At 39.9% G+C, this 16,138-nt stretch overlaps 1 protein-coding gene across 5 annotated transcripts; it reads left to right on the plus strand.

Moving 5' to 3' along the window:
* Positions 1–372: 372 nt before the first annotated feature.
* On the plus strand, positions 373–16,118 carry plcd4b (phospholipase C, delta 4b). 5 transcript variants are annotated; one of them, XM_042425731.1, is made up of 16 exons: positions 373–1,625; positions 4,236–4,289; positions 4,497–4,655; positions 6,123–6,351; positions 6,813–6,942; positions 7,271–7,502; positions 8,774–8,975; positions 9,492–9,636; positions 10,400–10,552; positions 12,197–12,367; positions 13,058–13,214; positions 13,409–13,525; positions 14,268–14,446; positions 14,591–14,723; positions 14,903–15,052; positions 15,138–16,118. In XM_042425731.1, exons 2-16 carry the CDS (start codon positions 4,271–4,273, stop codon positions 15,227–15,229), a joined length of 2,268 nt encoding a protein of 755 aa, XP_042281665.1. In that variant the 5' UTR covers positions 373–1,625; positions 4,236–4,270; the 3' UTR covers positions 15,230–16,118. The 5 variants fall into 5 exon arrangements, with proteins under 5 accessions (XP_042281665.1, XP_042281667.1, XP_042281669.1 ...); XM_042425733.1 differs by having other exon boundaries at positions 4,239–4,289; XM_042425735.1 differs by lacking the exon at positions 373–1,625 and adding an exon at positions 2,437–2,452.
* Positions 16,119–16,138: the final 20 nt, after the last annotated feature.

A 16,138-nucleotide genomic window follows, 5' to 3' on the forward strand; every position in this document is an offset into this window, starting at 1 on the left:
CTGCATGTATCTGAGATGTATTTTGACACATAGCAAATGAAATATGAGGATAGTAAGGTAATAAATACTTCAACTGTGTTATCTATATTATATTTTATATACTGACACACATGATTTGAGTCGGACTGCATCTAAAAGATACTTTCCGTATTGATTCATCTGTCAATTGTTTGCTTGATTACTCATTTAATCATCTATTCCTTATAAAGTTAGAAAAATATTGATTCAAAATGATAAAACACAGAAAAGCAGCTCATGAGCAGTATTTTGATGATCTTCCCATCACCAGTGATGCTTTGTAAATAAGTAAAATATCCAATATTTCATTTTTTTAACTCTTGGAAAACTTCAAACTAAACTTTTATTTTGCTAAATATTCAAACTGCATACATTTAGAGCTTTATTAAATCTCAGACATGTCCACTCAGTGCTCCGTCTAACAGCCCCGCAAACTTCACCGATGAGTGTACTTTTCCTTTTACCGGTACATTAACGGATTGTTGCCCTTATAGCTTCCATTATCCTCAAAACGACTTAGATAAACGTCAGGCGTCGCGGAAATATCTCCACTCAAGCCCTCCATTTGTGAGCAAATCTGCTCCCCGGTGGGAGATGTTCCTGAGTGTGCATTGTGTGTGTTTTTTTCTGTTTACCTTTAAGTAGCTAAAGTCATTACAGGTCTGGTCCATGGAGCCTTTCAAATGGAAGAGTACATTAGATAGATTGGGTTGAGAATCTCATACTGACGGTGAGGAAAGTGTTGTTTTCCATTTTATGGTGCTTGTGATATTCACCCATTTCTTTGCATGTAAAGACAGGTTCAAACTAAACTATAATCACTGCTTTCTGAGTGAAATTAGAGTAGTGAGGGCAATAAAAACATTCCTGTCTACCAATCAAGGCTCTGCTCTGCAATATTTGACATACTGCAAGTTCTACAGTAGAGTACAGTCCTGTCTCATTCTTTACTCAGTCGATTGCAATCATCACATATTAGATTTAGCCAGAGGGGAGCAGTAGGGGCACTCTTTTGACACAATATGTATTTCTCATTGCTTTATGATTTGGCTTCGTTCCCCAACACAACAGACTTTTTTTCCCCACAGTTGTGTTAAACGTTATCAGAGCAGATAGAGAGTCACTTTGACTTTGACTGCGGAGCATCCCCGATCACGTTTAGGAGACAGAGGGAATGAGGCGAGGCAGGCTGTTGTGTGCGGATAGCGGAGTGAGGGAGTGGCAGGAAAGGAAGGAAGGCTGGTGGGGAGGGGAAGAGGATGAGGAGGAGAAGGAGGAGGGATGGGAGCGGAGCGTGCAAGCATGCAGCAGCATAGGGAATCAGGTTTCTGAGAAGAGTGGAGAGTGGAGGCTGAGCCAGATTTCCCTCCGGACACTCCCAGGCTTTTAAGGCCCAATGCTCAGCAAACAGTCCCTGGACGCTCCCTGAGTCTGGATCTCAGCATATAGGGTTGGCGTTGACATACACACACCTCCTTGGACTTTCTCTGCAGCCAGCCAGCCATCCAGGGTCCTACCCCTCAGTACCTGAGGCCCTCAAAGGGAGAGCTGTTTCTTAAAGTGTACCCACCTGACTCATAATATCCCTGGTGAGATCTGCACTTTTGGTAAATATAACTTTTTATTCTTCCTATCTAAGACAAATTGCAGTTTGTTTGAGTCATTCTTTTCTCTCTTTTAGCTGCAGCTGCATACAGGCTTTGCTGAGGTGATGCTTTTACGTCTCGTATTTCTGCTTCTGGTTCTAATTTACTGTGCAAAAACCTCCCTCCCCCCCTCCGTCGTTTGGAGTTATATATGGATTTTATCGGGCAGGCAATAGTTTGTAGAATTCTTCACATAATTGCGTGCGGGATAAAAGCTGTCATGGTTAGATGTTGGGACTGCACTGAGGAAAGGGAGGAAAAGGAAAGAGAGATTCCTATGATTAAATGGATTGAATCTAAAACTTATAGAAGAACACAACATAGACAACTGCTCATGACTGAGTTGTTTATTCCTAATTTCCATCCTGTCAGATATCCCCATGAGTCATGTCTTTGTGTGTTTATGTGTGTGTATGGTCAGTGAACTCCCTGAAGCAGTTGCATTGTGTGTGTGCTGATCCAGAACACTTAGCCTAAAAATAACACATAACTTAACATAATGTGACCTAATTGTAGCTTGAATGTCTGGCCCTGAAATATGAAGGAGGGTGTGTTAAACTTTGAACCGTAGAATCTGGAAAAAAAAAAAAAAAAACGTGTGTGGAAAATAAAAAATGTCTTTGACGTGGCTCTGCAGTGGAAGGACAGAACATAAAAGTGCTCATGAGTTTATGGAGCAAATAGTTGTGGAAAATAAGACCCGCTTTCATGGTCAGTCTGACTTCTCAGTAGGAATGTGATAATAAATTGTGAAGCAATTGTGGATGCATCACGTGAGTCATACTGTGGTGAGAACTGTCTAATTTTTTGCCAGAGGAGGAGGGTGGGGGGGGGGGGACTGGCTGAAACATAGAGGACCCCAGATAAGATCATGTTGTTTCAGGACACAATGAAAGGAAAGGATAGATGTCAGATGGGAAAACTGTGATAAAAACTGTAGAAAACCCTCCTTTTCCGGAAACGTTTGAGCCACATTTATCAGTGAACAACAGAGATAACTGGAATTTATTAGCTTTCACTGATAGGCAGCGAGTCTGCGTTGCATTCGTCTTCTTCTGCGTCAGTTTATCTGCTTTTAACGAGACACTTTATGAGGTGTGTGTTGTAGTGATTGTAAAACACTCTGAGACCAATATGTGATGTTTCCTAAAGCTGTCCTGTATAAGGTTTTAGGGTTGATTCAGATGTTAACAAGCCGTAATCAAGTCCAGTCAGGTCAAGACAAGTTTTATTTGTACAGCCAAACATCACAAATCACAAACTAGCCTCTGTACAAAACTTCATGGCAATAAATCCGATACTTGTTGAGACGTGTCACCAAAAACCAAACATGTTAACTTCACGGTGGCGCTACCAGAGACAGCAGGAGTCATCCTCTGGTGTCTGTACAAACATTTAATGGCAATCCATCCAATAGTTGTTGAGATATTTCAGTCTTTATCATCATTATCTTAACGTGTGCAGCTTATTTTTGCTCTTACGTATTTTTAAATTCTCCTGTATTGTGTTGCTTGTTGACTGTGCTACTATTGGCGCTTCTGGAAACCGGCCCCTCAGGGACAAATAAAGTGTTTCGAATTGAATTGGGCCAAAGCAGTAGACTGATAGACTGACGTTAGCATCCATAGAGGCACGCTGTCAGCATAGTGAATAAAAATATATGTTTGCTGCTGTTAAGTTCTGCATATGTAAGCTCCATTTTCTTAAGAGCATGTTTTAATAGAGTTTTCATAAATAACATCAGGAGTCTGGAAATTCTAATCTCCTTGAGTGACTGCAGCACAGACTGCTGAGTGTGTGTGATTTTTATTAGTCAGTACACAGACTGCAGTAGTTGCCAGACACTTGACTCTCAGTGTCCTTGCAGCTAATGAAAGAGTATGAGAGTGATGGTGTGACTGGATCGAGATTTAAACGCTGACTTGTTTCAAGAACACCTCGTGCAGATTGCAGAGAGTCTACGATCTACTATACCCCTGCAGATTTTGTCAGTATACTCCTCGTTTTTCACCTCATTGATCTTTGTTTGCTCTGGTTTCACTTCACAGACGTCAGGTTCAATAACTGACTAAGTACCCTTGGAGCTGAAAGGGACACTCGCTGAGCAGAGACTTCCCCACACAGTTCTTCCACTAAAACATAACAGTTATGACTCCCTACACCGTCTTACTGCTCGAGTCAGTTCTGTAAACTGCAGCTATAATGGCCTCTTATTCAAGGTGATGAAAGGACATATTTCATATCCCAGGAGCAGCTGGGAAATCCTGTTTGGGCAAAGTGCAGTCATATCTCTTCCTCCTCCTCAACAGCTACGATCAAGATCCCTGTCACTGAAATATTTCAGTGTAGATCGTGTGTGATTCGAGGAATCTGATCCAGTGTCCTTAGCAAACCTTTTGTGGATAAGTGTAGATTAATATCATCCTGTGATAATCTGTATTCAGGTAGTTTACGAGTGTTCATAAACTACCTGAATACAAATGAACTTAAAGCTTTTGCAAAAATGTGTTTTGTTTGGATAACAGAGAAAGAAGCATCTGGGTCAGTCCACTAACATCTGCTTCTTTTCAGCAGCAAATTTCCATTGGCATGATTCAAGGATAGAAATGGATTCTGAAGGTTCACGTGAGTAAATGTTATTCACTCTGACTTGAGATAGAGAAATCTTAATGCATTTGTAAGTTTGTTTTAAGATTTATGGTCTAATAGAAGTTGATCTGATTATGTTTGAATCCATAGGTGTAGAGTCCTTTCCCAGGCCTGCCAGTTGGTTCAGTATCTAATCTAATCTTGATTATAACCTTTGATTTTTTTTTATGTGACTCTGCGCAGGCATTCAAGATGACCCAGATGTCAAGGTGATGTTGGCGGGGTCGACTCTGAGGAAGGTCAGGTCACGTTCGTGGAAGAAGCAACGGAATTTCCGACTTCTGGAGGATGGCCTGACTATCCGGCACAAGTCCAGATGGGCGGGAAAAAGTCACTCCACTTGTAAGTACAGATGTGTGTGTGCATATGTCTCCGCACACACACGACTGTAGTGACACATTAACTGTTGTTGTACTTAAATGACCTTCCTTGAAACTGTGGCGTCAAGTCAGAAGTTAAAATGTGTAGTATTTCCTCTGAGGCTGCATACAAACCCTGTTTTCATTACTAAGATTTGGCCCCAACTTTTACCATATCTAACCTAAAACTGAACATAAAGCTAAGTACTCTTTAAAGGAATAACCTGACATTTTAGGAAATACATTTATTCACTTTCTTGCAGAGAGTTAGATGAGGAGATTGATACCACTGTCAATTCTGTGCAGTAAATATGAAGCTAGCGCCAGCGGCTCAGTTAGCTTAGCTTAGCATAAAGTCTGCAAACAGAGGAAACAGCTAGCATGGTTCTGTCCAAAGGAAACAAAATCTACTCACTAGTACCTTATATCTTGTTTCTTTAATCTGTATAAAAACTGAAGTGTGAAGTGTAGTGGCTTCTCTCTCTTTTAAAGTTTTTTTTCTTTAAAATACTTGTAATGCACTTTGAAACTGCCCTAACTGTATGAATTATACTATATAAATAAACGTGCCTTGGCCAAGCAGATCTTGTTACCTTTGGACTGAGCCATGCTAGCTGTTTCCAGTTTTTATGTTTAGCTAAGCTAACAGGCTGCTGGCTCTGACTACCATATAGACATGAGAGTAGTATCAATCTTCTCATCTGACTTTTAGGAAGAAAGCAAATAACTTAAACCAAAGAGTCAAGTTACCCTCTTAGGAAGCTCACCTTAGCACAAGACTACCAAACAGGAAAAGCTGACAACTTCCCCGGGGCCCCAGGCACCCAAAGACCCCAAAAGCCCAAGGTTCACCCGATATCAACTGGTTGTACTTGATCAATTAAAAATGTGTTTTTCTTGTGGCTTTGGTTATGTAGAGGAAACCCTGTGTTAAAATCTAGTCTCAGGACCTTAATTATTGTAGTCTATATTGTGCTCACATGGTGCATATTCCTTAATAAAGTTGTGTTTTATCAAATTGTTTGATCTTTGAGGCAATTTTATAAAATTTCTTCAAAATACTTGGAAAATAATGATGCTGCTACGTACAGTGGGGGTCAACAGGGCCAACATATTTGTGCCCCAGGCCCTGTAGTGGTTTGAACCAGCCATGGTGTAGCCACAAATCATTCATCACAGCAGTAATAGTTCCTAGAAATACAAAATGGTTAGTAGAAATACAAAATACAAAAATGGGACTACAATCCAATAATAATTAAGTCTAAATCAAGATTTGTTACAAACTGACATGTACTTGTGAGAGTAACTGTTTAACAAATGATCACCAGACAAACAAGTACAAAGTAATAAAAACACTCTTAAGTTGAGCTAGAAGCATATGAAATGCATTAGTAGTTTAATTCTCCAAACACTGAACTGTTTCTCTAACCACACTCTGATCATGTCTCAGTCTCAGTGACTGAGGTGGAGGCGGTGCGTGAAGGCCACCAGTCGGAGGTCCTGCTGAGCATTGCTGAGGAGTTCCCCGCCGACCTCTGCTTCACTTTGGTGTTTCACGGTCGCCAAGGCAACTTGGACCTCGTTGCCGAGTCCCCGGAGGAGGCGCAGGCCTGGATCCAGGGAGTGCGCAAGCTGATTCACAAGGCTCAAACGATGGATGAGAAAGAGAGGCTGGACCAGTATCTTTTTACTGTTGTAGATCATCGTTAAGCCTGGTATTTTATGTTGGCTGATATCAAATACTGGCTCATCCCTTGTCTTTTATGAACTAAACTCCAAATAGTCTGGTTACAAGTATAAACAATTCTGTCCTTAAAGGATTAGAGGTTGCAAACATAGTATTTCAAGAGCAGAATTGTTTTATTGGTGGAATTAAACTAATTGACTGAGTACAAATTCAAGATTAAGATACATAATCCACAAATGAAACAATATGGAGATTATGGAACATAAGACAGTCAGAACAATCAGACTAACTATTGTATTTAAGTATGGTGTCAATACATTAGTATGGTGAGGAAGCTAGGTAACTGACTTTGTGCCCTGTGCATTTATTCTATTTTACATTGCAAAAATACAAACATAACAAAAAAATACAATCTTGAAATCTGAGCTGGAGTTTCCCTCAGCATCCTATCAGGTGGGTCTGTGACTGGTTTCAGAAGGCCGACAAAAACAAAGACGGGAAGATGAATTTCAAGGAAGCGCGGAAACTGTTGAAGATGATGAATGTAGAGATGAATGAGGAACACGCTCTGCATCTCTTCACGGTAAGATTTTTCCACAACAGGTGGCAATTGGAGTGTCAATTTTGCACATTTTTATCATGCGAATGAGCTTTCATTGAGTTTTAGCTGCTGCAGGGACTGAACCTGTGACTGTATGCTCATGGCACAGTCTCACTGACCATTAGACCTCCTGCTGTCCTTACTGGGGTTTTTTTTTTTGGCTGGTTAGGTTGTTGGACAGAGGAAGGTTTAGCTTAATTTTGTACATTTTTCAAAAATGTCCAATCTCAGACCAAACATATGTAAAACACTGACATATTTCTTTTTAAAACAATGCAACAAATACAAAACTCTTCCTTTTTGTCCGCAGATGGCTGACAAGTCAGAGAGTGACTCTCTGGAAATCGAGGAGTTTGTCCACTTCTATAAGATGCTGACCCAGAGGGATGAAGTGTGGAAGGTGTTCCAGGACTACTCTGGAGATGGAGAGAAGTTAATGTTGGAGGAGCTGGAGAACTTCCTGAAGATAGAGCAACACGAGGAAGAGAGCAGCGCAGAGCATGCCCAGGAGCTGATCGACCGCTATGAACCATCTGAAACAGGTAAAGACTTCTGTGACCGATGTAAGTACATTTACATTTAGATAAGAAAGTTTGACAAAAAAACTATCACAAGGTCCACATACCTGGTTTTTATTTTAGCCATATCTCATGGCCTTCATCAGTTAAGTAAATAAAACCAGGTAAATGGACCTTGTGATAATTTTTATAGAGAAAATTGCTATTTCCAAGGTCAAAGATGAACCTTCAAACTAGAACAGAAGTATTGAAGTATTAATGACTGAGGGTGTGTAGGTCGACCTTCTATCTCATGTCTGATATCTTTTGCATCTAACTGAACTAAATATTCCAGCACAAATATCTGCAGCAGTGCACGTGAGCTTTTCTCACTTTCCTCCGATGCACCTGTTGCAAAATCAGGTGTGCATTTTTACAATTTTGAGGACTTTTGATTGACAGAGCATTTGATTCTAAATTTAAAATTCTCATAGGATATCAGTGCATATAGTGATAAGAAAAAGACTTGTGTGCTGATGTTTGTTTCTCCATACTTTCAGACAAACAAGAACAAGAATCTACAGCCACATTAGCTGCTCTTTAAGGCTGTACTTAAGCGTGCAAGAATATTTACCAGGTTCATATCTTAGTTTAGCATATTAACATGCTAACATTTCAACACAAAGTACAGTTGAAGTTGATGAGAATGTCAATAGTTTTGCAGGTATTTGAAAGGTAAAAAATGTGATCATGGTGCTGAATGAAAATTCAAATGATCAACAACATTATTACAATTTATCCTCTCAGGACCTTGAATAACTGCAGCAAATTGCACAGAAATCCACCCAATTGTTGTCCAAATATTTCATTCAAAGCCTCCCTGCGGTGCTGTCGGGGAGAAAGTCAGGGGATCACCAAAGTCATTAAGATTCATCCTTTGGGGTCCATGAATGTCTGTACAAAATTAAATAGTAAAAAATCCAATAGTTGTTGAGTTATTATATTTAGTCTATATTTAGACCAAAGTGGTGGACCAACAGACAGACGGACCTTACCATCCCTAGAGGCACATAATTTGAGTGTGTAGACAGCTTTGTTTCCAGTCTACGTCTATTTATTAAACTCCAGCACCTCTGCGAAGACTTATTCCATGTGAGCTATACTCCCTGTTGATCCACAAATGCTGACGTAAAATAGAGTTTTATCCGGAGTTTTTGCAAATTTATTATTTGAACGACTTTCAAACTTTTTTACGACTAAATAAAGCTGGATTGTGCTCCTGTGCCAACTTTATCTGTATCATCCCCTCTGTGCAGCCAAGACACAAGGCGCCATGTCTCTAGATGGCTTCCAGATGTACCTGTGCTCCCAGGAGGGCTCCATATTTAAACCCGAGCATGTGCATCTTCACCAGGACATGAGCCAGCCGCTCAGCCACTACTTCATCTCCTCCTCGCACAACACCTACCTCATGGAGGACCAGCTCCGAGGGCAGAGCAGCCTGGAGGCATACATCAAGTGAGAGCTGCTGGACACACTACACACAAGATGATTTATTCGTAGTCAGTGTTTTTATATGCCTGGAATACAAAAAATGATTTTTATATATAGGGCAATAAAATGTGAGCTGAGTTTAAGCTGAAAAAATCTGGGAAAGACTTCAAAACAGATAAAAAAATAAATAAAATATATAAACATAATAGTACAATCAGTATATTATAATATATGAAATATATTAAATTATAATTACACATAAGGATAAGTGTATATAGGCTTGATGTGTTGGCGGGCTGTGCAATTTTTCCAGTGTATAAAAGTGAAAAATGTCCATTATGTCATCGTTGTAAAGAAAACTACACAATAAAAAACAACAACAACAACAAAAAATAATAAAACATGACATTTATAATATGTTCAATAAAGCAATTTTAATTTATATAATATTTAGGTTCAGGTAAACTTTCATTACTGACATTTGTTCATGTTGCGTATGTGTGTGTGTGTGTGTGTGTGTGTGTGTGTGTGTGTGTATAGGGCTCTGAAGAGAGGTTGCCGTTGTGTAGAGGTGGACTGCTGGGACGGCAGCGATGGGGAACCTGTTGTGTATCACGGTCACACTTTGACCTCAAAGATCCTCTTCAAAGATGTCATTTCAACAGTCAAAGAATACGCCTTCAAGGTGGGACTTCAAGCTGCTCTTTAAAGGGTCAATTTGCCCAAATAACACAAAGTATACTCTTGAATTACAACGTGTCTTTCAAGAATACTCTGGATAATCTTCAAACCCCACTGTGAACGTTTTACAGTGGAACAGAAGAAATAATCCTTATAAAAACTGTTGACAGTGTGCTCTGTGGTTGATCCAGGATAACAGGGACACAGTTACTGAAAATAGATGTTGCTGTCGACACTCTGAAATGCTGTGAGCACCACAAATGAAAGCCAAACCTATCTGCATGGCTAGTTAGACCAGAGCTGATTGAGACAATGTGTTTTGGGTATTCAGTGAACAAAGCCTTTGAACATCAAGCCCTAAACTCTGCTATGAATCACTTGCACGAGGCTGACTGTCTTTGCATGTGTGTGCTTAGAAAAGTGTAAAGCCCAGATGGAGCAGTTGGTAACCTGCCCTGCCCCTGGAATCAAATGTACCCCTGCTGACTGACCTACATGGAAAACCACCAGGAACTTCTTATGTGTCTCCAGTTCTCTGTGCTATCCTGCTCAAACTTTCCTACTCAATTTTCGGAAGATATGATGGAGGAACTTGAGGACTGTGGAAACTCGTGCTCATGCCAAACTTACAACATTTGTAATGACGTTGGCTACTGTGTTTGCTAGAACTGATGACAGGATTTCAATATAAATCAGGTCAGTCAGATAAGCTTTAATATCCACTTGTTCTTTTTAAGAGTATTGTGTTTTTCCTTCCTGTTTGATAGGCTTCTGACTTCCCGGTCATCCTGTCCCTCGAGAATCACTGTGGCATGGAGCAGCAGACTATAATGGCTCAGCACCTTAGCCAAATCCTTGGTGACACGTTATTAACCACCCTGCTGGATGGGCAGGTCCCTCAACAGCTCCCCTCTCCAGAGGTTAGACCCCGACTTAGTTACTTTTGGTTTTGTTTTATTGTTTTCATTCTATCCTATTATGAGATTCTTACAAAGCAGCACAAATGCTACAAATTCAGTAACCTTTAGTGGAATCACATTCGATAATTTGTTATATATTTGACATTTTTTCTTTAAAATGGGCCTTGAAATTGAGTTATTTGTAATTTCCAGTGTTTTGTCAGAAAACAGAACTAAGAGTCTGCAGTCACTCTTAACTAATCTATGAGGCTGTAATGCTCATTGCAAATAAAACCAAATTGTTACATAGATAAACCAAAGTATTGGACAAATTGCAGTTTTGACCTGATGATGACGCCAGATCCAAAAGTTTACAAAGACCATGAATGTCTGCACCAAATTGCATCCGGTTGGTGTGACTGTCACTCTGAACCACAAATATCGACCTGCTGGCGGCAATAGATGAAAAGTCAGAGGATCGTCAAAGTCATTAGGATTAATCCTCTCGGGACCATGAATGTCTGGACAATCTTTCATGGCGGTCTTGTAGTTGTTGATATATTTTACTCTGAACCAAAATGGTAGACTGACTGACAGACCAACCAACATTGTCATCCCTAGAGCTGCACAGCTAGCATGGCCAAAAAAGGATTAACAATGGACATCAAAAGGCCTAAGTGAATTATCGGACCTCAGCGCATTATTTGCCATTTGTGTAAGAAAGCACAATGTTACATTTGATGGCTATACAGTAGTTAAAACCTCACCCAGTCATTTTTTTCCTACCATGCTAGCAGCATGGCTTTATAGATGGCTCAGTGTCAGTCTGTTGGTTGGTTGGTCCACCAATTTGGTCCAGATGGAAGTATCTCTTATTAGATGGATTGAGATGAAATGTACTCATGGTCCTGAGAGAATGATCTCTACTTACTTTGGTGATTCTCTGATCTCTCATTTAGTGCCACCATGAGGCTCATATTTGTGTCTGGAATTATCTTGAGCGCCATTGAATGGATTGTCATGAAATCTGGTACAGACATTCATGGCTCCCAGAGGATGAAATGTAATAACTTTGGTGATCCTTTAATGTTCCTTCCAGTGCCATCATCTGATCAGTATTTCAGTTTGTTCAATAATACCTGCAAAACTTATTAAAAAAATAAATTAAAATCTCAGCTGGACTTTGTACATGTATTATTATCAGGACCTGTGTTGACTAATGATAAACTCTTATACGAAGCTTCTGCACACATTCAGTCTATTGAACATTTTCTGACTGCTGAATATCCTTCTTCTATGGAAACTTGGTATCATTAACAATTCAAAGGCATTTTTAAGGATTAATGGTCTGTCTGTGCCTCTTCATCCATCTTTCACTAATCCTAAAAGCAACAGCAACAACTTTAAAACTCTTTTCCATTAGAGCACAAGAAACAATCAATGCTAACTTCAATTAAAGGCAGATAAATGCTATGTGGTATTCCACTGGGGATTCTGCCAATTAAATAGCGGTGTGTTGTTGCATTTAGTTAGGAGACAGCAAAGTGCAGGAAGATGAACTATCTTCATGAGTAGTCTGAATTTCTCTTCTGACATTTGGATCAACATGGATTTTGTTATGTAACTTAAATTTCAATGCTATCATTTGGACTTCCTTATTTACAGGAACTGAAGGGAAAAATTTTGCTTAAAGCCAAGAAGATTGGCGGTCTAGAGGATTGTCTCGATGAAACCCTGACAGATGACGTCAGTGATGAGGACGAGATGGCCAATGGTGACGCTGAAAGCCCGTCTGCAGAAGACCTACCTGCTGAATGTTTAAACCAGAATGAGAAGGTAGAAAGTACTTGATTACTAGTGGTCCGTCTATAACATCTAAGATCACTTGCTGTCTCCTGAGATTTTATTCCTTTTAGCATCATTTGACTTCGTAGTGGAAGTGAAGAAAGACAGAAGACAGTGGCGGGAAATGAAGCGAGACAGGACTGAATGGAGACTGATAAAAAAAAGAGACAGGAAACTGGGTTGGGACATAAGAGACAGCGAGGCGAGACAAAAGAAAAAGAAAGGAGATAATACAAACAAACAGGAAACAAGGATATTTAAAAGAAGACAGATATGGGACAAAGGAGATAGTGAGGTGAGAGAGAAAATAGCAGCCAAAGTGCTTCTTCTTAGCTGTGGGAACAGGTTTGTTTCTCGATCTGATTCTATGTTCCTTATTTAACTGGCTGCTGTGTTTTATTCACAATAAAAGTATCAAGTTCTTAAATTAATAAATGAACTACCTAATGCAGCACAAACACAGCATTTCCCTGCTGGACAGTGGACAGATTATCTAAAGCATATGTGGCTTTAGTGTTTTACTTAGTGTTGATGAGGCAGAGAGAGGGATTTCTTATCATTTCACACGGATGTTTTTTCTTACCACAAGGCCTCTAGTGACAGGGCCGTGGTTTGTTCTTTGACCGACTTTTTCCTCATTGTGTGCATTTTCAGTTGGCATTTAATTCTCTCATTCTTCAGAAATCCAAGTCCAAACTCTCCAGGGAGCTATCAGACTTAGTGGTTTACTGCAAGAGCGTACATTTCCATGGCTTTGAGCATGCTCGCTCGCACGCCAAGTGCTATGAAATGTCTTCATTCTCTGAGTCCAAGGCCAAGAGGCTTGTCAAGGAAACAGGTATCATGAATACTTACTTTGATCTTTATACGCAGACATACTTTTGTCCAATATTCTCTCACGCTCACTAGTTCTCATCCACGGATGTCATATTCCTTAGGTAAAATAATTTACTTGTTTTATGTTTAAACCGTGAAGCAGCCGTGTCAGTATGATCTATAGAGGAACCGGTAGATTTCTCTGCTCTTCTTCAGGGACAGACTTTGTGCAGTACAACACAAAGCAGCTGAGCAGGATTTACCCCGGTGGCCTGAGGACCGACTCCTCGAACTATAACCCCCAGGACATGTGGAACGTCGGCTGCCAGATAGGTGAGGAGATGATCGCCCTCTGCTGGTCAAACAGCATATCTCCACTGTCACTCCAACCCTCAAACTTAGTGTTAACAAGATCAGATCCTTTATTAATGCTGCTGCTGATGATGATAATGCATGATGATGAAGCCAAGCGACTCGATCCTAAGAAATCTGAGCATGATAACGGACTGTCAGTTCAGTCAATTGGCACAGTTTAAATATGAGTAGCGACTGTTACAAATAACTAAAACATAAAACAGTGCTGTTGCCGCTACCGCAAACAAACTCCGAGCATATGTCGCGCTGCAATTTTTAAATTGGCTAAAGGGTTTTGAGAAGGTTTCATAAGCCCAGCTGGCTGTGGAATTTCTCAACCCATAGAGAAGCACATAATCCTGCAAACGCGGTTTAAACATCAAAATAACACAAATTAGGTTCTCACATGCTAACAGCTAATTTGTGACACTATACTAGATGCTCTCACTGCCACCACAACCTCCTCTTACAGGGAGGTCAGAGGTCAGGGTCTGCAACAGAACATTCCTCCTGAAGCTGGATTTTGAGTTTGACAGGACAGATGCTTCCTGTCACAAGAGCACAAAGTGGTGCTGTCTGTTTTGGATTAAAGACAGTCTTCTCACATGATCCTAGAAAGCTAAATAGATGTCTTAGTGTCTGGCAAGATCACGTGATACAGCCAAAATAAGATATAAAAAAAGTTAATTGCATTATTTCTCCTCTAACTCTTTCCCCGAAGTGGCTCTGAACTTCCAGACAGCTGGTCTGGAAATGGATCTGAACGATGGGCTCTTCAAGCAGAACGGCTGCTGCGGCTACGTCCTCAAACCTGACTTCATGAGAGACGGCAACACACAGTTCAGTCCGGAGAAACCTGAGGAACGCCAAGACTACAAACCACTCCGCTTATCCATAAAGGTTTAAAACTAAATTAAAAGTCTAAATTGACTGTGGTTTACTAATAATAATGTTAAAAACACAGAATAAATATGTACAATACAGGCAAGTTAAGCAATCTGGTTTGACTATCTAATATCCGTATATTGTATGTGTGTTTATCAGGTGATAAGTGGGCAGCAGCTACCGAAGGTGAATCAGAAAGAGGGCTCTATTGTAGACCCGCTGGTCAGAGTGGAGATCTATGGAGCTCCACAGGACCAGGCCAAAGAAGAGACCAGTCACATTAACAACAATGGTGAGAGATGGTTTAACTCTATCATTTGAAGATAAGTTTAGTTCATTTGCACATATATGGTTTTGATATTAGAGCCAGAAAACAATAACTGTATAAAGTATTTAAAAAGAAATTTGGAAAATGAATAAAGTCACATCCCAGTCGGCCATAATCGCTCCTCTGCTGCCCTCTACCTGCAGGTTTTAACCCAGAGTGGAATGAAATTCTAAATTTCGTCATCCACACGCCTGAGCTGGCCCTGGTTCGCTTTGTGGTGGAGGACTATGACAAGGCGTCCAGAAATGACTTCATTGGACAGTTCACTCTCCCGTTTACATGCATCCAAACAGGTGAGGAAAGTCTACATACAGCCAGTAAATCACTTAACCACTTAGTATGAACGTTTTTTTTTAATCCAAATCTTCTTCTTTCCAGGATACCGTCACATACATCTGCTTTCTAAAGATGGAACAGCTATCCCTCCCTCTTCACTCTTCATCAATATCACCATCTCAGAGCTCACATGAAGAAGTTAAATCTGAGTATATGAAGCCGGAGGTTGTCGTCGGTCCAACGTTTCCATAAACCCGAAACCTGAGAGACGAGAACAGCATGTTCCAGTACTTTTATCTAATATTCAGCAAGTGCCAGGCCAAGTTATGGTGTCATATTTAATATTTTCCCTCCTTTCTTACGTAGGTCTAATAGCAATGGGCAGGAAAAATGTCAGAAAGAGACTCAGTCATTTGATTTCCAGCAGTTTTCACCCTAACAAAGAGGACTCTGTGTCTGATTTTTTTTTTCCAGGGGAGCTGAAAACTTACAACTCAGTGATAAATTAGTCTTGATGCATCTCTTTTATGACCAAATCTATTAATTTAACAAAGAACTAGAGACAAGAGCGCATGCAGTACTATGAAAAATTCAAGCTCGGTATGATGCCTGCTCACATTTATCAGTATTATTATGTTTAATATGTGCAATACTACAACTCAACCTTTTATGGATTAAAAAAATCCTGAAAGCTTTGCAACTTTCTTTGGCTTGAAATGAAGGAATTTAATGCTGCATGTCTAGAATGTCTAAATATACCCCAGTCTGCCTTCAAATGTACTGTAAATGGTAAGTAACAGTATTGAAAGTTTATGGTCACGATGGAACGTGAAAAAAAAGCCAAACATCTCTATTATAAACCATTGAAATACTCAAAGCTTTGCATCATGTCGGTTTAATCCACAATTAAAGCTGAGAAGTGCCTGCTTGAAAGAGTTATTTCTATTTACTAACGGACAAATGCCACAAAGTATGTGTGTACAATGTACAGTATGTGTATATGAGCTTGTAAATACATGCAATACTTTTTCTAAATGGTTGAACACCATTGAATAAAAAGAATTCACATATATTTCTCACTTATTCATTGTTCATTTATACAT

This window comes from Thunnus maccoyii, chromosome 11 (assembly GCF_910596095.1).
Source record: "Thunnus maccoyii chromosome 11, fThuMac1.1, whole genome shotgun sequence".
Classification (NCBI taxonomy): Eukaryota; Metazoa; Chordata; class Actinopteri; order Scombriformes; family Scombridae; genus Thunnus; species Thunnus maccoyii.

Bases quoted from the DNA above. Each gene is read 5' to 3' on its own strand.
- plcd4b (XM_042425731.1), top strand. The intron at 6,352-6,812 runs GTATCTTTTTAC...GCATCCTATCAG, and splicing joins GAGAAAGAGAGGCTGGACCA to GTGGGTCTGTGACTGGTTTC. The intron at 14,724-14,902 runs GTGAGAGATGGT...CTCTACCTGCAG, and splicing joins CAGTCACATTAACAACAATG to GTTTTAACCCAGAGTGGAAT.